At 37.9% G+C, this 27,388-nt stretch overlaps 1 protein-coding gene across 2 annotated transcripts in view; it reads left to right on the top strand.

The window, feature by feature from the left end:
- LOC114247288 (GATOR complex protein NPRL2) overlaps window positions 1-27,388 on the top strand; it is a 75,923-nt gene that overhangs the window by 35,416 nt on the left and 13,119 nt on the right. The window contains exons 5-7 of one of the 2 annotated variants that reach the window (XM_089729267.1): window positions 21,075-21,303; window positions 23,979-24,148; window positions 24,372-24,547. In XM_089729267.1, the coding sequence (XP_089585393.1) occupies window positions 21,075-21,303; window positions 23,979-24,148; window positions 24,372-24,547 (575 nt within the window). Of the gene's footprint in view, window positions 1-21,074; window positions 21,304-23,978; window positions 24,149-24,371; window positions 24,565-27,388 lie in introns of those variants that run through there. The other variant, XM_028180211.2, reaches the window with a different exon arrangement.

Below are 27,388 nucleotides of genomic sequence, written 5' to 3' on the forward strand. Positions count from 1 at the left end.
ACCCGGTCAGAGTAGGGGGGTTCCCGCGGTCAACACTACATCCAGACACGCGGCGCCACCCCGAGGACGCCCGATCGACGAGGCGATAGTCGACGACCAACAACGGTCGGTCTCCGCGGTACGGCAGCCCTACCAGGCAGCACGGGCGATGCCGCTGGTGTTCCGGAATACCCCGCTGGACCATAACCAGCCTGCCGGGTCGAAACGCGATACACCGCCGACCGGGTTACTTTTGTTGGCCCTACGTTAACACTAAAAACTTGTTGAGTAAGTCGTCTGTTATATTATTATGTTTTTCTTTCATACCGGCAACATAATAATATGCTTATTTGCTTTGTGCACACGGTCTTTCGAATTTAAACACATATTTTTATAAGTGAGTAATTCGTTCTGCACTGTTTAATTTTTGTTATTGCTACTTTATTTTATGTATAACAAAAAATAGTATTGTACATCTAAAAGAATATAGAACCCAAAATATTTTGACTAACTCGATGGTGCCGTAGTTACTGACTGATATGACTATTGCGATGAGGTTCGTGGATTCGATTCCCATATCGAGCAAACATTCGATCACACGAACAGGATTATTTTGGTCTTTGTTTAGGTGTATAAGTATCTATGTCAGTCTCTCTGGTAGCCATAACACAAGGAACCCTAAATTGGGTCCGGATAACCGTGCGTGATTTGTTCCCGGTTAATTGTTATTATTAAAATATGTAATAAGAAAAGTTTGCTTAAGACCTAGAGCTATGGTGTTTTTACTTACAACAAACACAGGCAGCGGCTTGGCTCTGCCCCTGGCATTGCTGAAGTCCACGGGCGACGGTAACCACTCATCGTCAGGTGGGCCGTACGCTCGTCTGCCTATAAGGGCAATAAAAAAAAAAAAACTCTATGTTACGATGACATTTTAAATGAAATCCAAACGAATTTGAATATTAATTTCTTTTTGAAAAGATTTCAATATACACGTCTTAAAACAGTACACGTGCGAAGTCAAAATTAAATTTCCAAAAATGAAACCAAATTATATTTAGAATCTATATTTTATTTACTTGCATAAATATAATGGAAATCAATAAACGTTACCAAAATTAAATGCTTAAAGGTCATCACGGTTTTTTTTTGGTGTGTTGTGTGTGTGTGTGTTTTTTTTTAAGTCATCAAAATATAACCGACCTTATTAAGCATTATGTTAAAATGTGCAATAAAAATTGTTATTTATTGATTACTAGCTGACCCGGCAGACTTCGTAGTGCCTCAATCGAGAAATGAAAGACCTAAACTTCTGTATAAAATAAAGTTAAAACAAAAAAAAAAGAATCCGTCCGACGGGGGACACATCAAAGGAAAAACCAAAATTGTTATTTTTATTTAATACCGAGCATTTTCATATTTATTTACCTTTTAAATCTTCTCTGGATTTCCAAAAATAATTCAAGACCAAAATTAGCCAAATCGGTCCAGCCGTTCTCGAGTTTTAGCGAGACTAACGAACAGCAATTCATTTATATATATAGACAGATTTTAGTTTCACGTTTGAGATTCGTGTACATTTGATCGTGTTTAAACCGTTTAAGCGTGATTTGCCATATTATGTTGATTGCCAATGACAGCTTACGTTTAAAAGGCGGTATCAGCTTGCGCTCAGCTGCAGAGTTGCAACTTATTCATTCGCGAAGCAGTTGCTCTTGAGTTGTTAGGTCTCCTTCGGAGGCGCTCGGGCAGCACATTCCACCCCTCCTGGCTGAGCCTTTGCTCGCCCACCTGTCTTGGTGAAACTAGAAAGGCCTCCGGGCCTCCAGTAATCCTTCAATCATAAAAAAAAGAAAAAAGAAAATTGCAACCGTAATGCAATGTAACTTGTAATAACAAAGTTATATTATTCAATAAATAAGGTAATTGTTAGTTAGTTATAACTTAGTTGGGTTGAACGAGTTAAATGATTAGCAGAGCTCATAGACATCAACAGGATATAATCCGTCGCCTACCTTGGGACATGAGTTCTAAGTCTCAGTTTTATAGTGCAACTATTTCCCCACCCCTACCCCTCAAACCAAACCATTACTGCTTCACAGCAGAAATCGGCAGGGTGGTAGCGCGGTTTCTAGTAATAATAAATTAGTCATGTTTAATTGACAATATATTGCGTTAATTATAGGTTCAAGTTCTTTTTTACTGTACTATCCATGCACTTTTGCAGCTCACTATACATGGTGATTAGAAACTGCGCTGTCTATAAGATATTGTCAATAAATATTATTTAAAGAACTATAGGACATTAAATACTTAGGAGTACGTCAACGCACGAAATTAGTCAATGTGAACCCCCCACCTTGAGGCATGAGGTCCCCGTATGACACGTACCTCAACGTTCAAAACGGAACGCATGATCGCTTCACACCAAACCTCTAACCTTACTGTCTTATAAATAGTTTATTGACACATTTATTTCTATCCGATCGGGTCCGCGCCACAATGAAGAATACATTATAATGCGCCACGATATATAAAAATAGATGAACGAAGTGAATGTCGCAATCGACCTGAATACAGTTCAACGTTCGGTTTTCTTGAGTTTTTTTTTTTTTTTTCTTCTGTACAAGCTGACACGGGCAGACGAACCAGCCTATAGCAAGTTTCACAATAACAGCCAATCGATAACAATATTCCTCATTATCAAGAGAAAATGAGAGTGAACTAAACCCTATGCGTAGTTTTTTTAAGCAAATCACAAGGTAACCGAATATGTTTTTTTTTTTTTGCCTACCTGTCAGGACCTACCTGTTCATTACTGATGGTAGGACCTCTTGTGAGTCCGCACGGGTAGGTACCACCGCCCCGCCTATTTCTGCCGTGAAGCAGTAATGCGTTTCGGTTTGAAGGGTGGGGCAGCCGTTGTGACTATACTGAGACCTTAGAACTATATCTCAAGGTGTGTGGCGTATTTACGTTGTAGATGTCTATGAGCTCCAGTAACCACTTAACACCAGGTGGGCTGTGAGCTCGTCCACACATCTCAGCAATAAAAAAAAAACGATAACCACTCAACATAAGTTGGGCTATATGCTGGTCTGCCTACAAGGACATTAAAAAGATACTGATGCTACATGATACTGATACTACATTGGGCTTTTCGGAAGAACCCGAGAAGTCACGTCCAGCAACTTTGTTTTATATTACACTAGCGATCCGCCCTCGCTTCGCTTCGGAAACTGTAATTTATTATTGATTTCTCCACTATTTAATGGATGTAATTATACATATAAACCGTCCTCTTCGATCACTCTATCTATTAAAAAAAACCGCATCAAAATCCGTTGCGTAGTTTTAAAGATTTAAGCATACATAGGGACATATATAGGGACAGAGAAAGCAAATTTGTTTTATATTATGTAGTGATGTTTAAACCTGAAGATACATTAAATTAACAAAACTAAACAATCACACAACTTCACTCCTCGGATTCTCGCCAAAAAGCCCAATGCTGAAGCTGTAAAATAGAACATGTCTTAATCACGTAACTAATATGCACAAACACAGGTTTCATATTCTGTCTCTCTCTCTCTTTCTCTCTGTCTCTCTTTCGCGTGTCAAAATAATATAACAACTAAACAAATTCACACAGCTTTTCTTCCAACTATGCTCAATTTAATACCACAAGAATAACATCGAGTATGACATAATCGTGCAGACATTTTTCCTTTTTCAAAAACACTCAATGCATAGCAACGCCTTAGTTAAACACGCGAACGTATGGACAGTTTTGTGCTTGATTAAATAAGGAAGAAAACATCAAAAGAGACCAAGGTCGTAACTGTAGTGTGCTGCAGGAACGCACTCAGTGATTTAGAACAAATACCCCCCACTTTGTGGGATTGACCACGATATCGCAATAGGGAGATCTTATCTTGTCGAATTGTTTCATAATGATTCGACTTCACAACGTCACGGGTTACAATATCTAGATCGCCGTGAAGATTCTTCACGTACCTACTATACTCTGTTTATTTAGTGCGTGATGGTGTTTAACCATTAAAATCAAATTTAATTCACGATCAGTCTGATAATGCTGACAGCATTACAATGAACCGAATCCATACCGCGCAGTTCTGAATGATATAAATCGGTCCTTACCGTAATTGAAATAGGAACCTTGTACATTATAAAGATCATACGTTTTCATAAAACTAAATCAAATCTTAATAGATTATATTTGTTCGACAACCACCACATTACAATATTAGAATTCGAAGAGTCAGTTGATGCTATCTGCAATGTGGTATTGTGGGGGAACCAAGAATGTGATTGCTATTTCCGTCATGTTGGATGTAAACTGAAGGAGATTAAAATAAAATCGACTCACGATCTATTCCGCAATGGCCCCCCTCAAAAGTCCCCTGAAGCCGTGTCGGCTTTAATAGCCTTGGCAACACTACGATTGGGGGACCGGCGTTATTGTAAACATCATTAAATTGTATAACGGACCTCTTTTTGAATAATAGTATGATCATCTCGATCAACGGTTTTTAAATTAAGTATTCAATGTACTTACTGTGTTATCTTAATTGTTAAACAAGTGATACAGTTCAGAAAAAAAAATTGTATTGTATTATTGTGCGTATTATGTTGCTTTTTTTCCCACTTTCTACTTATGTTTTTTTTTTATTGTGGCCCGAAGGCCTTTCCATTTTCACAAGGACAGGTGGGCGAGCAAGGGCTCAGCAAGGAGGGGTAGGATTTGCTAACAGCTGCCCGAGCTGCTTCGCGAATGAATCTACTACCGGATCGGAATCGCGACCCGCTGAGAAGATCCGACGAGAAACTCAGCGGGCTGATGCTTAGGTTGGTTTGCACGTCGAACTCTTTGCCGAGTTCGACGAGTACGGTTACCGGGGTCCCTACTCCTAGCGTTAGAGCTGAAGCTGTTTCTGGATTGATGCCTGGATTCGAGCCCCGACGACTAACCTGCAAAAGCGGGCTTGTAGGGATTGGAGGGTGTCTGTGTGTGTGCGGGCCGCGTGAGTGAACACATGGGGTGCTCTACTTATATGTGATTTTGACGGTGGAAACTTGTTTAGTTTTTATTTTATACTAGCGGACCCGGCGAACTTTGTTCCGCCACACGGTTTGTTTCAAACACATCAACCAGTCAACTTCAAAATTCTACTATAATTAACACAATTAACCATAGAATATATTACGTTTAGCTGTCAGTTGCGTTTTGTTATAGTTACCACGTTTTATGTCAAATCCCACGGGAATGTGATAAAAAGTATCCTATGTCCTTCTCCTGGTTCTAAGCTACCTCCTCACCAATTCTCAGCCAAATCAGTTCAGTCGTTCTTGAGTTATAAATAGTGTAACTAACACGACTTTCTTTTATATATATATAGGTAGATATTGTTTAATATATTATATGATTGTTTTTTTGTATTGTTGTTTGTGTTTTTCCCAAAAAAATAAATAAAAGTTCCATTGCTCATAATTTTAATCGTTGAGCTATTGTAACTGTAGATTGTACTCGGAATGGCTGGCTTATTCTTATCGTGCGTTCGATGTTTTATTGTAATTGGAGCTTCGAGAGTGGATACTATGAATTTCAGCATATTCCATCGACTGAGTATTTTTTTTTAAATTATCTCGTCATTTATTTTGTACTATCGCACTATTTCGGTTATCGGAGCAGAATTGTTCGCAAGAACATCTGGGGTGTGTAACCACGACGCATTTAACATCACTAGTGGTCCCGCAGTAGTCGAAATTCGACTATAATTAATTGAAATTGTAAGTTTGTACACTATTATAATTGTATTTTCAAAGAATATTATACTTCTATGATCACAAATTTCGCCAAAACTACACTATGGAAAAGTATTAATAAAGACAAACAATATTTAATCTATTCTCAATTTGACGACAAACGTCAAGAACAAAAGTTTGACAATAAATAAATATGTAGTATGGATTCGTGTGTGCGTCCAATACATGGTATTGTGTGTAATTTTTATTGATTTAATGTATATTTTATGCATTATTTAAAAAAAATATTAGCATTGTGCACTCCTCTATATTCCCTATAAGCGTGGGAAATTTCATACTACTCCGTCCGCGTAATTTTCGTAAAAAGGGGTACAAAGTTTTTGCTTCACGTATTAATATATAGATTCTTACGATTGGACTTCCAGCTCTCGAATTAACTCCCTTCCCCCGGAACGTCGTCGTGGCCTAAAGGATAAGACGTCCGGTGCGTTCGTACCTAGCGATGCAACGATGTTCGAATCCCGCAGGCGGGTACCAATTTTTCTAATGAAATACGTACTTAACAAATGTTCACGATTGACTTCTATGTTGAAGGAATAACATCGTGTAATAAAAATCAAACCCGTAAAATTATGATTTACGTAATTACTGGTGGTAGGACCTCTTGTGAGTCCGCACGGTTAGGTACCGCTGCCCTGCCCATTTATGCCGTGAAGCAGTAATGCGTTTCGGTTTGAAGGATGAGGCAGCCGTTCTAACTATACTGAGACCTTGGAACTCATATTTCAAGGTGGGTGGCGGCATTTTCGTTGTAGATGTCTATGAGCTCCGGTAACCACTTAACGCCAGGTGGGCTGTGTGCTCGTCCACCCATCTACTTCGAAAAGAGTCATTGAGCACGGCCTTCCCTCTGCCCCTGACTTCGCTCACCCCGATAAACAGCGGTAATCACACATCGAACCGTATGCCATAGATGACATAGCGTAATAAACATCTCACGATCAATTATTATCGAAAACATTTTTCCTATTTATAGAGAGAGAAACATCCGAGTAAACTTTAAACACTTATCGACCGAATATTTGTATTGAAATAAAAATGTTACGGCAACTGTATAAATAAACTTCAAAAACACATATGACTCAGTTGTTTGCATTGATACCGTAGGTAACGAGCTCTAACACAGAATTAAAGATATTAATTACATCAGAGTGCTTAGTGCGAGTTAACGTTCTCGATAGCGTAAAAGTTAACTCGAATGAAGTTGCAGCGTTTGCCTACGTTCGCCGCTAGGGGCGCTGTTCCAACTGCATACAAATTTCAGGTAACTTTTACGTTATCGAGAGCGTTAAAAACTCGCACTAAGCCCACAGGACTGCGTTAAGTGAAGATTCGAATGTTTTATTTGTAAATAAAAATAATAGCCATGGTATTTTGAGGGGGGAAATAACTAATGTGTGATGTACGAAATTCCATGTTGGGTAGCCGCATACTTCACACAATAATGCTCAGTAAATATCACTATTTTGAAATATAATACAATATTTAAAATAATCTAATTAAATAAGAAATTTGTTATGATTTGCGTTAGTTAGAAACGTTAGAAAAATAGTTTTAAACTAAAATGTCCCTTCGATTAATACTACTTAAGTGTACATACATATTCGTAATTTTTCTCAATTTCCGAATTATACAAATATACACGATTTAGAATTCTTTGATACAGCTAACTTATAATTCAAGTGTTCTAAATTTGGCTTTTTTTTCTATTATTCGAAATACTCAAATAAGTCATCGTTAAAAACATAGTGACATTATTAAACGAATATTCCTAGTTGGATGAAACGTAGTTCAAAATGTTTACACATATAAACGATATCGTCAATACTCGGCGCACACTTACGTAAAGGTGCAATAATATTGTTCGGTTCCGACACGTGTTGTGGGCGCGGCCTAAAACATAAGCGACGGCGTTTTTTTAAATAAATATCCACATTTTTTTAATTGGTTTCTTACATATTGTTTGAAACGGTAGTCCTTGACATTGACAGCGAGCTACCATGAGCTTACCTGACACTCCACCTCTATAGTATGCTATCCCACCGCATTCATTAAGAACTAACTATTTTATTTTAACCAGTAATGTTTATGCTGTTAAAATTTTTCTCCGTCTTTTCCCAACATACTTATGTCGTTACCTATAATCGTTCGTTATAATTAACAAGAATTGTTAACGTGTGGCCAGTTTTATCGGGCTTTTAAATTGTTAGACTCTACATGAATAATATAAGGCCAAGTTAAGCTAGGTATAGGCTGTATTGCGCTGCACGGTACCGGCACTCTAGCGCGCTGGCATCAGCAAGATGGGATGACACGTCGGCGGCTGCGGCCTGTGATGCGGTCCGCGTTGTCGGCGTCACTGTCGTCGCCAAACATTTTGTGGAAGAGCAACCCGGTCGGCGATGTATCGCGTTCCGACCCGACAGGCTGGTTCTGGCCCAGCGGATATCCCGGAACACCAGCGGCATCGCCCGGGCGGGCTGGTAGGGCCGCCGTACTGCGGAGACCGACGTCGTTGGTCGTCGACTATGGCCTCGACGACCCGTCGGTCGGGCGTCCTCGGGGTGGCGCCGCGTGTCTTGTTGTAGTATTGACCGCGGGCATCCTTCTACTTTGACCGGGTGCGGTAGGGCCCTAAATTCCTTGGGTCCGTGGTCTGCTCCCAACACTTGCAGATCGTCAAGTCCCACATACCCCGCGCGCCCCCTAGGTGCGGGGACCTCGTAGGAGGTTCAGCCACTGGCCCGAAAAAAGTATAGGCTGTATCCAATAGATGAAATGGGTTGAATTAGCTCACCGTTCACCGGGCGCTTCAGTACTGTGATTTCACAGCTCTTAGATATCACAGCAAAGCGCCATTCCTTATATTATGTAATGGCCGCTTCACCATACAGACTAGAAAGCTTTATTGTTTTGCATCAGAAACGGACAGGATTTTGGTCCCATGCGAGCACTTTTTTTTTGTAATAAATAAAAAATTGCCCTTGTAGGCAGACGGGCCCACCTGATGGATGGTGGCGCACCGTGTATATATGTTTATATTTTTATTATATAGGATATAATTGGGCCACGAATTAATTGATTATTCTAAGTAAAATTATTATATTAATTACAATTAAGTCTCTAACTATGCTGAGGTACGAGATAGCCCAAAGAGAACAAACTGCCTATATCTTTGTATAATCCAACGAATACACAAAATGATTTTTATCAAGTAAATTGTATCAGATTCGACATGACAACGTTTGTTATATATTACGTTGCTAGGCAACATACTGACCTAAAACGATAAGATAAAACTAAATTTGAACATCAGGCAGTAATCAAATCGAGAATGCTTCGGATCGTTCGTGATTTATTAAGAAAACGTAGACAAGTTGAAAAAATATTAGGGATCTATTTCGCAAAAGTTTTTTGTCGACTAAAATCAATCACATATATATATTTTTTTTATTGCCCGTGTAGGTAGTGGAGCATACGACCCACCTGATGGTGTGTCACCGTCGCTCATATATATCAGCAATGCCATGGGCAGAGCCAAGCCGCTGCCTACCGTTTAATACTCTTCACAAATCGCGTTTGAAAAAGGACGTGGTTTCATATCAAAAATCTCACAATTACTGCCTCCATCTGTTTATTTCTCAAACTACTGTTTTCAGTTTAATAGAGCTTATTCCAATACTATTCGAGCCTCTACCTAATGCGTCATTGCAATGCCGATATCTGCAAACTAAAACGGCAGTAAAACAGTCTAGATTAGAGAGTTAATAAAGCTTTTATATTTCTAGTATCATAACATAATTTACCTTTTTAAATTATTACCTGATATTTAATAGAACGTTATTAAGATGTGGAAACTTGCGTTTAAATATATCGAATAGTTTATAGGCTTCGTTTCTGCCCAGTCGACGGCACTATATTATTTGTATTTTCACGACCAATACGCTCAATGTGCTATTACAAATAGGTACATACTGATCGATTGCAAAGCTCGCTCAATAATCACTTCACACTATTTTGCACATGTTTTTAAGAGAAGTCGAGACCTTGTCTGTTATATATCTGCACATGACATATAATAATACTTTCGTTATCAGCTTACTGCACCGGTTGATAAGGCGATAAGATTACATTTTAGACATTGGCAACTTAATTTATTTCTACGGAATCTAAAGTTTTAATGATTTTCTGAATAATTTGTTTAAATATAAGTGGTGATTTGAATAACAAAATCCAGAAAACTTCACTTTTGTGCGTTCTAGTATGCGAGTTACTATTCGTTGATAGCACAGCTTCGTCCTATAATAGACCTCTAAAAGAGAAAAAACGTCTTAAGGTTTTTTTCATTAATTTTTTCATTTTAGTACGGTATTTAGTGGTCCACTTTGAGGCTGCTCAAATATGGGGTCAAAGACAATCCTTCCAACTAGAACGCATGATTGTTTAATATCATCACAGCAGTCTACTGTTGGACATAGGCCTCTTCAATTGCACGCCACTAAGCTCGGCTTGTCTCATCCTCCTCGGCTTCTTTCATCCTCTCATCTCATCTCATAGGGACAGAATAGTTGTACCCGTGTACGAGTTGGCCGCTACTCATTGTCTTTTGTATCCTTGAGTCGCTTATTACGATATCCACGTGAAAAGAGGGGGCGGTGTTATTCTAAGCCGACAGTACACCTGTGTGCAGTAAGCTGAAGTGTTTTTGCCAGCATTTGATACTACAAAGGTATTTGCAACTGTTTACATGAACATTGAACACAACAATTTTAAAACGAAAATAACACGATAACATCGCTGCCGCCTATGATTTGTGACTTAAGACCTTCGGAAATCCATCGCCACTGCCAACGATTCAAGAGACGTAAATATAAAAAAAAAACTAGAATAATATTTGATTTAACAATTAAATCATGCTTGGTTTAATGGATAGTACTTCTAGTATTGACAGATGCGGCTATATCTGTGTTCATATCTTTTTCGGACACGAATACTCGTATTTTTAGTAAGTAACACATCGAACGCATATTCACGATTGAATCCCATGATGCAGTAATGAAATCGTCACGCAAAAATTATACCCGTGAAATTTATTCATGCTTATGAAGGCGATGATCCCGCCTGAATAAGCACCGCCTTTCTGCTATTAATAACCGCGAAGCAGCCACCCGTTTCAGTTTGAATCACAGAACTGTATACAAGAAAACTGGGATCTCATGTCTTAAAGTCTATTAGGTGAGCACCGTCCTCCGCACCGTCAGCTGATAATTCACAGTTTTTTTTTTTTGGTGTGATGGAAATCGCCAGACTTCCACCCTTCACTGGTGATGGCGGGCGGGGTATGTCGGAGTCGAACGAACTAAAACCTTCTGTCGCTCAACAACCCACGTCCGAGCCTCGCATGAAACAGAACTCATGAAAAGGCAAAGGGAGGAGAGTGAAGCGTTTAGTGCGCTGATAATTCACAGTAGCGACAAGAACTTATTAAACCGCTCCCGCTTGTGTTTATAAGGCAGGGTCTTGGGTCAACAGTCCCTCCCAGCAATTCAGTAAGAGTATTAAAGCCAAACCCTTGCCCCGTTCCAATCGAAGATGGGTATTTGCACGATAAACTACATTTCGTTTGTACGGGTACTTCTTGTAAAAGACATTGGGAATTTATTTCTTTTAAGGCGTGTTCGAAAAGATTTGTTGAAGAAGACAAAAAAAACAGTTTGATTGAACAAAGAAAACTTATTCATCAAAAAGCCTCTTTTTTTCTTTTTTTTTAACGCCCTTATAGGCAGACAAGCATACGGTCCACCTGATGGTGAGTGGTTACCGTCGCTAATGGACATCAACAATGCCAGGACAGAGCTAAGCCGCTGCGTACCGTTGAGTACTCTACGCAAGCCTAGTTTGAAGAAGGACGTGTCATAACGCTCGGGAAACGCCGTGGAGGGGAGTACATTTCAAAGTCGGACATGCACATGCATGCATTTACATGCATATGCGCATAATGTCCAACTCTAAACTATGCAATTTACTAATTACACATTGAAGCCAATTCTACAGTCACTTCAACATAGGCTGTTACTAGTCGACACTGGTGGTCGGGAGCCATCTACCACCATCCTTCCGCGAAGGAGTCATGCGTTCCACTACGAAAGGTGGGAAGGTCGGTATACATCTGAGACTACGATCTCACCTCTCAATCTGGGTGGCGGTATTCACGTTGGTACGTCTATTGGTTCTGCTAACCACGAGGATCGTTCACGTGTCTAGGCAAAAACAAAATAAGCATTTTAAATAAAGTATTTGAAATGAACTGGAAGTACCATAAACAAATAATACCGTAAGGAGTATGCTTTACTGTACGCAAATGCGAAACATTAAATAGAAAAGTACAATGGGCGGTCTTATCGCTAAAAACGATCTGTTCCATGAAAACCATCAGGTGAAAAAGAATCATTTCAGGGAAGAAACTAATCGAGGTGTACTTATTTACTGAAAAAAATAACCAATAATATAATGATAAATTGACTACTCTATGCCAAAAAAAATCAATTTACACATAAATGCAACGTTTTGAAACATAGTATTAAGATATTTTAACCCTAAAATAGAATTAAAGAGATTGACAACTAATCGTATAAATAATGCTCCTTAATCAGTCATTTGAAGGGATTATAGTTTTCTTGTCATGTACTCATTTGTTCAATACCAATGACGATTCAATCGGTGTCATACTTCGACGCCACTACCGGTAAGATGAAACTCTTATAAATATATAAAAAAAATTATAAATTACATTTATAATAACCGGCAAACTTCTTGAGCATTTGTTGACGTAGTGGGGGTAAGTTTGCGCATGGTACACTCACGTGCAAAAACATTACTTACTCTGCGTCATAATGCTATTAAATTATTAAAATCAACATATGTATTTATTTATATATTTATTAGAACATCAACAAAACATATAGGTTAATAATTGTAATAATTTAATCTTGGGGTAAAATAGATATTCCTTCTATTAAGTCAAAACTAGAGCTGTTACCAGGTCTTGGTTCAGTTGAAGCGAAGCTGGTATTTGTAATTGTTTTTTCGTTAACATAATCTTGACCATCATCATCATCACTGTTTTCATCACCCGAGTCGCTATCATCGTGATGAGTCGACATAGGGCTCATCGGCGTAGTTTACAACTCGGTCGATTCGGTCTTCTTTTTTGTCTATAATTAATTATTTTTTGAAGATATTCGATTCGTAGTAATCGAATGTTACTTTTTTCATTTACCAGCTTCCGATTATTTTCTGTTCTTTTTTTCCATCTGAAGCCTAGCTCTTTCATAATTCGTCGTAAGCTTCATTCCGAGCCATTAAAATTTATTTCTTCTTTAAAATTTTCGAAGCCTTTCTACGATACGGAGTTTCGCTGCTTGTTACGTAGTTATTATGATTACATCTTTTTATTACAGATTGAACGAAACTATCCATTCCGGTAACTTTCTTCTTCCCGGATCTTTTCTTACCCGGAGTCCGAAACACGGCGAGCAAGCCAGAGCCTTTAGCTTCGTTAATAATGCACCTAACAGTACTCACTGATGTTTTTGTTGCTTCCGAAGTCTGTTTTAATTTTTCCATATCATTCTTCCCCTGTTTTATAATGAAGCAATATACGTCGTACACAAATTTTCTACCCTTTCTTTTAAGTACTACACCAGTTTGTCACGGCATAGTGTATGTTTTATAAAAAATCAACAAACACTCAACAAATAGCAATGGCAACAAAGTCCACAAGCAATTATAACAAATAACTTAACGATTAATAACGATAGACTTTCCACTATACGCAAGTGTACTTTTGGGAGCAAGCGGAATGAGGGCGCGGTGCGGGACGCAAGGTTCGACTGATCTACCAATAACGCGCTCGATACGATTTCCCCTGCCGTCGCGCCTCACCCTCACCACCAAAGTGATCTAAAATTTGGTTCTGCGCAGTCAAGGTCATTTGCTCAAGAAGTTTGCCGATTACTATACATATACGTAAAATAGCAAGCTTACAGTGAAAATTAAGTAGGATTAAAAAGCCTACAAATATTTATAACGAAGACATAAAACACATAACACATAGTCTGTAGTCGTTGTGGCCTAAAGGATAAGACGTCCAGTGCATTCGTGTGTAGCGATGCACCGGTGTTCGAATCCCGCAGGCGGGTACCTATTTTATCTAATGAAATATTTACTCAACAAATGTTCACAATTGACTTCCACGGTGAAGGAATAACATCGTGTAATAAAAATCAAATCCGCAAAATTATAATTTGCGTAATCACTGGTGGTAGGACCTCTTGGGAGTCCGCACGGGTAGGTACCACTACCCCGCCTATTTCCGCCGTGAAGCAGTAATGCGTTTCGGTTTGAAGGGTGGAGCAGCCGTTGTAACTATACTTGAGACCTTAGAACTTATATCTCGAGGTGGGTGGCGCATTTACGTTGTAGATGTCTATGGGCTCCAGTAACCACTTAACGTCAGGTGGGCTGTGAGCTCGTCCACCCATCTAAGCAATAAAAAAAAACATAGACAATAAAACCAAACGAATATAATAATATATGAAATAAAGGAAAATACCACAATAAATATTTAAAATAAGTTCACGACACCTAGTTGGTTCGTTGACATATTAATTATGCGCAAATGCTGTGTTATTGCATTATGCATATCACTGAAATGTTCATCAACATACAACTAATGACATCTGCTGTAAATTACACCAGCGACCGACCGTAACGAATTAAGGTCAGCTATCTGTGTGCTCAGTGCGAGTTTTTTAACGTTCTCGATAGCGTAAAAGTTAACTCGAATGAAGTTGCAGCGTTTGCCTACGTTTGCCGCTAGGGGCGCTGTTCCAACTGCATACAAATTTGATTTAGATTTTACGCTATCGTGAACGTTAAAAAACTCGCACTAACTGGTGGTACTGGTGGTACTGGTGGTAGGACCTCTTGTGAGTCAGCACGGGTAGGTACCACCGCCCTTGCCTATTTCTGCCGTGAAGCAGTAATGCATTTCGGTTTGAAGGGTGGGGCAGCCGTTGTAACTATGCTGAGATCTTAGAACTTATATCTCAAGGTGGGTGGCGCATTTACGTTGTAGATGTCCATGGGCTCCAGTAACCACTTAACACCAGGTGGGCTGTGAGCTCGTCCAACCACCTAAGCAATAAAAAAAAAAAAGAAAAAAAACTAAGTACACTGTAGGCTGGACACACGTCTCTCTTCCGACGTGACTTATGCCGTATTTATTGTTGCATTTGAGAAAACCAGCTCACGGCCCCATGTGTTTTTTACTTCCGAAGTCAGTGGAAAACAAAAATTGACGTCACGTTACATGCTTCTTGAATGTTATAGTGAAATCTCACACGGGTTCCATAACTAGGCTAGGGTCCTAAAAAAACCCAAAGATACCAACTCTTGGCGGTCTCTTTTTAACAGACCTGTAATGGCTTGACCTGTATCTGTCTATATAACGGCATCTTACGGCATCACCCATTATCGCATCTTAGGTACCACCATCATGACTATTCTACCGCTTGGTAGTCATGCATTCCAGTTTGAAGTATGGGATAGCCTTTTATAGTATCATAGAATTGAAGCTTAGACCCCATGCCTTAAGATTAGTAGCGATATTAATGCAGTTAATGTTTATTGGCTTCGGTAATCACTTTACACCAGGCGGGCCGTGAAGTTGTTCATCCATCTTAGCAAAAAAAAAAAACAAAACTTAATTCCTCCGTATCGACAATTATGGCCACCACAGTTATCGGAGTCTAGCGATAAAGGGGCATTAGTTGAGTGAACTCAAATGCGCGATTCTGTGTTCATTTATTATCTATACCCGCATTTGTTCAATGCAGAATAATATTAACTACAATACAATTGTATACTGTTTGTTTAAAGTTTGATATAAAAACTTGCAGCGGAAAGAGGTACAAAATTATTTAAGAACCCGGCAGACTTCGTAGTGCCTCAATCGATAAATAAAAGACCTAAACTTTTGTATAAAATAAAGTTAAAACAAACAAAAGGAATCCGTTCGACGGGGGACACATCAAAGGAAAAACAATATTGTTATTTTCATTTAATTCCTAGCATTTTCATATTATCTACCTTTTAAACCTTCTCTGCACTTCCACAAATAATTCAAGACCAATATTAGCCAAATCGGTCCAGCCGTTCTCGAGTTTTAGCGAGACTAACGAACAGCCATTCATTTTTATATATGTATAGTAGTATAGATTAGGGCATAACGGCATTCTACTTATTGACTTAAAATTTTGATATTTGATTCTTAGAGAATTGGGCTGGTGGTACTTAGCGTTGCTTATGCACGTACTGGTGGTACAACCAAACTTGACTAAGGATATATGCCGACAGCATACGTCATGTGTCGGTGGCACTTGGTCTACACATAAAGTCTGTAAATAGACGGCTTTCAAAACTAATGTTCTAGTATGAACGAGAAAAAAGAACCAGGCCGTTGACCCCGCGCGGCTCTTTAGTGTTACATTGCGTGCTATACAAAAACAGTAGACTAAATTATAATATGGCTAGCCGTACTCGCTCGCTTCGCTGGGCATTTAAAATTAACATTATTATTTATTGTCATTATTATTGGGAAGTCCAACACTCATATAAATATTAGCCTATACATTAAGTACATGTATTTTTCTACACGGATACCAAGTTTCAAGTCAATCGGATGCATGGTTGTAACGGAACATCCGTAAAAATCACTGTAGATTTATATATTAGTATAGATTGTGTTAGTTCTATCGTGTTCAAAATTAGCATCTTCGTTTCCTAGAACGGTTTCTCTTATGCCCGCAATATATTAAAAGCTGCTCATAGTTGTTTAATTTTTTTATATATTTTATAGTTATATCAACAAATCCACCAAATCAGAACACGAAAAGAATTCATTAGGCAGCCATCACAGCTTGATTGCATGAAAGTGTGTTCGATTTGATGCTCTACACACACATTCTGTTCCACATCCCCGATCAGGAGTCATGTGTGTGTGTGTCCAGTTTTGTAATTAAAACAGCGTCTAATCGCCATTTTAAATGAGTTTTGCTTCACCGGTCTTAACGTAGAATAAAAAAATGACATATCATAATTATGTGATTTTTATTCCCAAGCTATTTTATTTCGCTGGTAGCCTAATTGGCTATTTCAGCTACGCCCGGACGGGTAGGTCAGTTCACGGGCTAAACCTGAGAGAATTTGCTCACACTACTCGTACTAAGAGCCGTGCTTCGCAAAATCTACCACCAGATCGAAATCGCGACCCACTGAGAAGATCCAGCGACAAAATCAGTGGGTTATATCTATGGGCTAGTTATCAATAATGATACTTCAGGATTTAGATTAATTAACTTCATTTTTTATTTTACTGTTGACATTTTAAAAAGCTAACTACTAACTCGACAAAGCTCGTTAATAGCTACTAAATAAAAGAAGAGTTGAAACAGTCCTTGCAAATGTATGTTGTAAATTCATATCATGAATAAGGAGTCCAACATTACAAGAAATTAGATTAATAAAACACATCTGCACAAATATAGTCTTATTTGTGCAAACCACATGTGAAAATTTTTCCAACGAAAATAGTCCACTGTAGATGACCCATTTCCAATAGAGAATTATAACGTACCAAAGTAATTTTCGACCCTGCTGGAGATGAGGACTGGAAATATTATTTAAATTGAAAATAAATGATGAAAATTATGTCTCTCAACGTTTTAGGACGATATTGTTCTATTCTTCAAAAGTCATCAATCGTTTGAGCATATGCTTAAACATCTTGACGATGAAAGTGCTAAAACTGAACTGCCAATAAATACAGAAACACAAAAACAATGTCTGATTGCCAACTAATGAAGCTATTAATAAAATCAGTACAACTAATATTTAATGATGATTGAACGCAAAAAGAAACTGATATATAAATTACTAACACAGGGACAAAAATCTGCTCTATCAGCGAAGTCATGAAGAACAGAGAAATGCCTATGGAAAAAAAGAGAAACTTTAAAGTATATGTATCTTGCCATGTTTGATATATGATGCCCAGACGTGGCTTTAACAGACCAACCACATCACAAAATCAAAATTGGCCAAAATGGTGTAGGTAGAATGAAGAGTGGTTGGACCAAAAAGGAAAGATAAAATAAGATCATAAGACTAAGAAGAATAAAAAAAGTAAACCAAAAATATTAACAAAATATTAAAATTAATAAATAAAATGGAAATTGAAATGGACGGTATTTATATTATTATATTGGTTTATTACGACTTAAGTAATCGAGAAAGAATAACGAGATTTTGTAAATTATTTTCCATGAATGAAGCCATATTACTCTTAAGCAGGTTTTAATAGTTAGGCTCTTTATGACGTTTTATTTAAATAAATGACTGAATTGAGCACATATTGGGAGTTTATTTAGTTTTACACGGATATGTCGAGAAACTTCTGCATTCAGTGTAACTACAAGTTATATTGCGGATAGACTGGTTCCATGGTGTTTTTAAAACGATGACGTCAGCATCGCTCTTTCATCGTCATTCTTTTCAACATTGCGTTCCATAGTGAGAGTTATTAAAAGTCACTTTTCCAATGAATTCCATTTATTACATTTCAAGTGTACAACGATAACAGCAGAGAGCTCCGTTCCGATACTTTAAGACAAATATTTTTTTGTATGGAAACTAGCGACATCTTGTAGCGGATGCCCCTAAACTTATATGTTGTTAAAATTAAGGCATTTAATTATTGTACAACTAAACACAGATAAAAATAAAAAAAATAATAAATCATTCAAATATTTATTTGTTATAGACAAATTCATTAAATTTGATCAATTTGTGGTTTCAGAAAATTAACAAACTCCTTCATTAAAAATGAAATATAGGATAGGTAATATGTTACTGCCATCTACAGGAACAATGAGAAACTAATCGAAGCGAAGCCATCTAGTGGCCGACGCCCGTAAACATTTTCGTTGAGTGCTTGAGTTGCTTAACTATAACTAATTTATGTGTATTATCTATGTGCTTGAGTTTGAATGTTTTGCGCGACAATAGTCACTCATATTTATAGTAAAAAGTGGGGGTAGCTTAGTCATGAATTCACTTAAATACCTACCGTCAAACAGTTGTTACGTAACATAAAATAAACAAAACAAAACAAAACAAAAATACATGTATATAAACAAAAATATAAAGTAAACAGTTAACCTTAACTATTTTTAGTTAACCAAATAGTAACGTTATTAAAGCAAATAATAATATATTTTAATTCAAATAGTAGTTCGAATTTTAGCACAATCAATAACAATAAGCAAATAGATACTTTGAGAAATAGAACGTAATAAATTGTTATTTGAAGTGTTGCAACGATAAAGGCTTATTATTATATTAAACATTAAAACAGTCATATGTGTTTTGTCGTTTACTTCAAAACACGATGATAACGTGTTATTTATGTAACCTCTTGCCCTTCCGATAAGCAATTAGGTTACACAAGAAGTTTTATAAAGACAAGTTGCGCTCGAAGTGTACCCGCAACATTGTATCATCCAAGCATCATACTAATTTCACTATAAATTGTACCAGTGTTTGCCCAATGATATAAAGGGGATAGAGGAAATGATATAGAGTCGTCGTGGCTTAAAGGATAAGACGTCCGGTGCATTCGTATCGAGCGATGCACCGGTGTTCGAATCTCGCTGGCGGGTACCAATTTTTCTAATGAAATACGTACTCAACAAATGTTCACGATTGACTTCCACGGTGAAGGAATAACATCGTGCAATAAAAATCAAACCCGCAAAATTATAATTTGCGTAATTACTGGTGATAGGACCTCTTGTGAGTCCGCACGGGTAGGTACCACCGCCCCGCCTATTTCTGCCGTGAAGCAGTAATGCGTTTCGGTTTGAAGGGTGGGGCAGCCGTTGTGACTATACTGAGACCTTAGAACTATATCTCGAGGTGGGTGGCGCATTTACGTTGTAGATGTCTATGGGCTCCAGTAACCACTTAACACCAGGTGGGCTGTGAGCTCGTCCACACATCTAAGCAATAAAAAATAAAAATAAAGGGGGAACGCCAGGTTACCATAGTATTTTTTTTATTGCCTTTGTAGGCAGACGAGCATACGGCCCACCTGATGGTTAGTGGTTACCGTCGCCCATGGACTTCAGCTATGCCAAGGGCAGAGCCAAGCCGCTGCCTACCGCTTAATACTCTCCACAAGCCTCGTTTGAAGAAGGACATGTCATAGCGCTCGGGAAACACCGTGGAGGGGAGCTCATTCCGTATCCGGATGGTACGTGGCAAAAAAGTCTTCTGGAAACGCACTGTGGATGACCGCAGTGGCTCCAGGTAGTATGCATGAACTCTACTCCGGTAGCGGGCGGTGCGATGGTAAAAACGAGATGCCGGTATCATCTCGAACAACACACAGTCCTTTTTTTTCCTACCTAAGCTGATAGCCTTGAGAGGCTATTTCAGCGTAACCTTAACTACTTAGTAGGTGAGCTCACGGGTCTCAAACCTGACGACGTTGCTAACACGAGCCCTAGCAAGAGCCGTGCTTTGCAGAATCTACCATCGGATCGGAAACGCTGCCCACTGAGAAGATCCGGCGAGAAACTCATTGGGCCCACAGTGCACATTTATACAAACTCATGATAATAATAGCAGACAATGACAATAATTAATTAGTAAAAGAAGTGATTTAGAAAAAAGTTGGCATTTTAAAGTTATTCAATAATTTTGTCTCTCGTTTCTGGTGTATCATAAAAAAATACTCTTTTTCTCTCTCTCTCTACTGGTGGTAAGACGTCTAGTGTAGGTACCACCACTCTGCCTATTTCTGCCGTGAAGCGTTTACGTTGTAGATGTCTATGGGCTCCAGTAACCACTTAACATTAGGTGGCCCGTGAGCTTGTCCACCCACATAAGCAAAAAAAAACAATTTGTACATACATATGTTACCTTGATTTAACAAAAATGTACGCAAAACCCACTTTTTTGCTTACCCTTGTTCAATGTTTGCCAAGGTTTCACCTTGACTGGCGTGTGAGAATGGCGACCCACTGAAAAGATCCGACGAGAAACTCCCTGTCTTTATTATAAACCCATACCTAAATGATATTCACAATGAAGGAGCACTCAAATAAAATTCTAATTCTTTTCAGATACTCCCCTACATTGACGGCTTCAATCACGTTTCCAAGATCGCAGCCCTGACGGACGTGGAGATCAGTCTGGTACGAGCCTGCGTCCAGAACCTCGTGTACTACGGCGTGGTGACCCTTGTGCCCATCTTCCAGTACTGCGCGGTCTACAGCGCGACGCCGAAGCTAAGACAGCTGACGAGATGCGCAGGCCTTCAGAGACAGTGCGTCGAATTCTGTGCCAGATCTCGTAAGTTGATTGTTATTCTTCGAAGCACACTGCCCTTGAGCCAACTGAGTTTCTCGCCGGATCTTCTCAGTGGGTCGCGTTTTTTTTTATTGCTTAGATGGCTGGACGAGCTCACAGCCCACCTGGTGTTAAGTGGTTACCCCCATAGACATCTGCAACGTAAATGGGCCACCCACTTTGAGATATAAGCTCTAAGGTCTCAGTATAGTTACAACGGCTACCCCGCCCTTCGAACCGAAACGCGTTTCCGATCCGGTGGTAGATTCTGCGAAGCACTGCTCTTGCTAGGGTCAGTGTTAGCAACTTCGCCAGGTTTGAGCCCCGAGAGCTGACATACTCGTCCGGTAACGCTGATATAGCCTCTCAAGGGTATCAGCATAGGTAGGAAAAAAAAACTTCTCTTGCTAGGTCTAGTGTTAGCAAATTCTCTCAAGTTGAGTCCGTTAGCTCACCAACCCGTCCAAGCGTAGCTGGAATAACCTGTAAACAGGTAACGAAAAAGAAAGAAGACACACTTGTGTATGTTCAAAATAATTGCAATTAATTTCAGAAACATTTAAAGACAATTGTATTCGTAACAAGGAAGCATACCAAACAATGAACATTTAAGCTAGAATTTATTGGTGCCTTACAGATGTTGGAAAAATGCATATCAAACATAAACCTTTAGGCACGGTGTATAATACCCTAACTACTAGTACATCAGCGAATCTCCGTTCATCGTTCTCGTCGAACCTCGGGCTCTGCGAATAAATTAGCCCACAGACACAGCCCACTGAGTTTCTCGCCGAATCTCCTCAGTGGATCGCGTTTCCGATCCGGTGGTAGATTCTGCGAAGCACGGGGCTCTTGCTAGGGTTCGTGTTAGCAACGTCGTCAGGTTTGAGCCCCGTGCGCTCACCTACTAGCTCGGTGAATCTAGAATAACCCCTCGAGGTTACTAGAATATGTAGGGAAATCAACGATTCGATCGATCTAAAACAATTAGTAAATATTATTTAGGAAGAATTTACACTAAAATAGCAAGTTCAAATCGATGCCTCCAATGAACACTAGTCTAACTCAAAATTTTGAAATTTTCGTTTTTCACACAAATCGCTTCACTATTTTAAAAGTATTACAAATTCATTATTAATGGGGTTCGAAGCAAGAGTAAATCAGCTAGTTACACAAGAAAAAACCATAAAATCTTTATTATTGCACTTTTATCAACTTTTTCCGTTTAAACTCTCCTCCTGTAAACCTACGAATTTGGAGTTAGAGTAGTAGTGTTCATTGGAAGCATCGAATTGTAATTCAAGCAATTGTTTATAAATTCTGATATTGCGCCAGAGTAATAAAATTATTTTATTGTCATCGGCCCTTGGTACGTGAGCAAAATTTTTAAGTAAATCGGACGTCATATAGTTAATAAAAATTACATTAAAAATTCCGTTACATAGATACATATCAAGCTAATAAATTATAGTTGTAACTATACCGAGACCTAAGAACTCATATCTATAGGCGGGTGGCGGCATTTACGTAGTAGATGTCTATGGACTCCAGTAACCACTTAACACCAGGTGGCACCAACCTAAACAATAAAAAAAAGTTTAAATCCTTAAAAAAACACCTTTACAATTACAAGTCGAACTAAAAATTAGGAAAATAAGCGAATTAGTTCGATTAACAAAAATCTTGGGGTTGTTTTTGTAAAACTAAACAAAACATGGATATGAATAATATGTGAAGCTTATAGAAATTTCTAGAAGTATATTACACACAGACAGACAATAAAAATGTTTAGTTACAAACTTGTTTCAAGCATGAAAATACAATAGACAGTTTTCTAATGTATTCATATTCCAAAGATCTTCGCCGATTGCATACATAATCAATTGACGTATTCCAAAGGTTTCAACACGAATTCAGCTGACAACAGCAACGTATATTATTAGCGGAATCCTCATTGAAATTTGATGTTGTTAACTTAACACTTTTTAACGTTTTTTTTATTAGATTGCTATTTTAAGTAACGGGATCTTTAAGCGTCTTTTAATACGCTTTTATTAGCTTCAGACATATGTATATTGATATGTTATAATAGTATGTAACGGCATCTTTGAACATGATTTTGACCCCCTTCAAAACGTCGGATTGACTCGAAATTTGGTATACTTATTAAGGACCGATGACAATTCAATTAAAAAAAAAAATTGAAAAACATTTGAAATTTAACTAAAAAATGGAATATAATAATAATCGTTTAAAAAAACTAACAAAACACGCTTTTATAGAAAATTCAACTAAAAAATAGAAAATAAATTTGTATTAAAAATAGTGAACGGAAAAATGTTTTTAATGTAAAAAAAAGCGTGGGGTGCTTTTCAGGATATTATCAAAATAACTCTTCTACTCATATCTGTTCATAAAATATTTATAAACTACTGATACCATGAACCCCCACGCTTTATTTTCACAATAAAATCATTTTTTCTTACATTATTTTTAATTCAAATTTATTAAAATTTATTTTATATTTCTTAAGTTAGATTTTCTATAGAAGCGTATTTTGTTAGTTTTTTTAAACTATTTTTTGTTTTTTTCATAGACTTCAAGACAAGTCTAAGTAATAAATATTATTATTACTACAAAAACGTTAAAGTTCACATTTGTAACTGTTTCCATTCTAGCACGGCACTTGCCCAAAGTCAGCGATATATTCCGTATGTACGCCGGAATGTCGTATGGGAGTACCATCAAGGACCTCTGCAGGAGGATGAAGCCACAGGAACTAGCTATAAACGAGAGGAAGTTGGTGCTATTCGGAGTGCTCGAAGGTCTTATACGAAGGGTTTATAAGGTAACCAAGAACTTCGTCTTTTTTAATTTATTGTTTAGATGGGTGGACGAGCTCACAGTCCATCTTGTGTTAAGTGGTTACTGGAGCCCATAGACATCTACAACGTAAATGCCGCCACCCACCTTGAGATATAAGTTCTAAGATCTCAGTATAGTTGCAACGGCTCTACTACATGTGACTTACACACAATATGTTTTTTTTTTTTGTTTTTGTTGTTTTCCAGTATCCAATAACTTTGAACGACGAGACGGCGTCGCTTCGAAGCGACCACAGCCAGTCGGTAGCGAGGACGTACAACGGGCTTGTGTGCCTGGACGAGCTGTGCTGCCAGGCGGGTCTGTCCGCGTCGCAGCTCGACGACCAACTGGAGCGGGACACGAACGTCGCCTTCATCGTCAAGTGAGGGTAGTTCGAAAATGGAACCTAAAATAAAAAAAAAAAAAAAAAAAACACGTGTGGCACTCGGGAACTGCCGCGGCAAAGCTATTGCATAGCATTTTTTATCAACTCATGCAATTATAATTAGACAATGATAATTTAATATTAAAACAATAATAAAACAAGACCACGCTATATTAAACATTAATAAAAACAAAACATTAACTGTCCCCTTCACACTCATAAGCTGGACCGCGCGAGAGAGAGATGGGCAGAATTTTCATGATGCGCATGCAGTGTGACGTCACGCCACGCGCTTATTCACAAACACTACACAAGCGCAACGTGTGAATGTGTTGAACGCGAGCTACATGGTAGGCGGAGTGAGGGGTGTTAGGTTTTTTTCGTTACGGAATTTCATGATTCGGTCGCCGCACTCAAGGCCCGCGATAAAAGCTATGCAATAGCTTAAAAACTTTTTTTTACGTATTGAGGGTAGAGTCTTCGCATATACAGCCCCATCGGAAGTTATTTGGAAATTACTAGGTACCAAATGAATTTTTGTATTATCGCTCATCCTTAATAGCAGTTTAACGTATGAAATGATTAGGTACTTGCAATCCGGAAGTCTCGTTTCAGTTCCCGTAATACAATGGAAAGTATCTCCTGACAATTTATTATGTACAATTTACATAAAATTAGTCTCTTTGACTTTGTCTTTTGGCTTAGGGATGAAAAATGTTATTATGCAATATTGATAAGGCGCTTGTTAATTTGAATTATTATTGGGAAAGTTTGTTAAAAACAAATCAATCAATTAAAAAGAAAAAAAAACGAATTTATTAAATATCAAAAATCTTAGTAAATATAGCCAGTGTTGCCACTAAAAAAAATTTAAGTTTGCTCGTTTTCCAAGTTACCAATCTATAGAATACAATTTACGCAGATTGGCTTTAGCGCGAAGATTTGTGAAGATTTATTCATTTATTTTACTTGGGATTGAATCATGGAATTCTATTGACCGCGTGATTTATACAAAATTAAGTTTTAGAGCGTTATTGTTATATAGGTTTGGTGCCGTAATATTTACACGAAAAGCATCGCTGTGACATTTAGAAATTGTTTGTAAATAAACAGTTATATTTTTGTTTGTTGTTAAAAAATAAATGACCCCAGATTTTATATAGATCATTTACGCAGATCTAAAAGTTTTAAAGTTTTAGATATTTCTAGATAGATTCTAAAAGTTTAACGTAATGTAACATAAAAATAGATCGTAAAAAAATTACATACATATATGTATTTTTTAAATATATTATTAATTAATTATATTATTCTATTCTCGATATTTATCTCGACACGTAGTCGAAGGCACAAAGGCACAAATCGATTTCATTCTAAACAGAAATTAATGCGATATTTAAAATATACAGGCTGACTGGTTGAACACTTTACATATTTATATAGAGTGCTCAGTAATTGATTCTCGTTCTAATTAAGCAAAAAATTGTAATAATAATAAGGCCATTAAATTTCCAAAAAAAAAGAAAAACACCTTATCAAATAAAAATTACAAATATAAACTTATGTTATTGGAACTCCACTTCGGGTATAGGCCTCCTCCAGCTTACTCCACTCTTTCCTATTCTTGGCTTTGTTTCTCCATTCTTCTCCAGTTGTTGCTATTATTTCGTCGATCCATCTGCTCCTTGGCCGGCGTCTTCTTCTTTGGCCCACTGGTCCTTCCCATGTTGTGGTTTCTAATGTCCATCTTTTGTCCTTCTTCTCTGTCCGCATATCTCGCAATATGTCCTGCCCAACGCCACTTTTGTGTTAGAGCGTACCTGAAAGCATATATCAACTTTGTTTTTTTCCTAACCTTCGCTTCTTATCTTTTGTATTTTTCCTATTTTCAAATTTACCAAAAAAAATATTTGCCTAATTTATCTTTAATTATCTATCCAAAAAAATAAAGCGTGGTCACTCGCGCCGTGCGCACTTGTAGTAACAGAATTTGAGTCGTCTATTATCAAAGGTGGCAATCTGTGAATTTGGACAAGAAAATGTTATTGATATGTCAATACAGATTGATTTGACTATAATCGTCTCCTTCAAAGAATACGGTTCAAAAACTGCATTAAATAAAGGTTAATACTTAACCTGTTATTTATCTAAGATGTCGTTCAGAAGAGTTTTGTGACTGCCAATGGAATACAAAGTCAATAATTCGTTTTTCTGATTTACCAATAATTGTCCAAAAGTCACATTGCCGGCTTTGATAATAGTCGACTCATTTGTTTGTTTACACCGGTCGACGATCGCGGCATCGTTTGAACGCGGCGCGCTGATTGGATGCAACCTGCTTTCACTCACCCAGCGGCGCCTTAGCACTGCGGTATCCACAAATGTCGAGTTTAAGCAGATTAATTTAGTCAAGGTTTTCCCGGTATTTCCTTTGTTTTTTTTTATTTTAAACGTCTCATGTGACCATGAATTATCATGTCCTTGAGTATGTAAAGTGTTCATCAACCAGTCAGTCTGTATATGTATATTATTAAGCTTTTCGTTTTCTTATAGCTTGTTAGGTCTTTAGGAAAAGCATCGCTCAGTGAATTATAGGCTGTGCTATATATGTTATATAGTTTTGATCGTTTACAGAAGTATGAGTAGGTATAATTTTTTTTTAATGAAATTTGCAATGCGCGAAATACGTCCAACTTCAGGCGCGATCTTTATACAAACGTAGAGACATACAATAATACAAACTTTATACATATGTCCCCGATACTCTCGGCAGTTCGGACACGCAGGCTGGTAACCCCGTGGTTATAACACACTATATAAAAACGTTCCTACAGAATG

This window comes from Bombyx mandarina, chromosome 08 (genome assembly GCF_030267445.1).
Source record: "Bombyx mandarina strain Sakado chromosome 08, ASM3026744v2".
Lineage (NCBI taxonomy): Eukaryota > Metazoa > Arthropoda > Insecta > Lepidoptera > Bombycidae > Bombyx > Bombyx mandarina.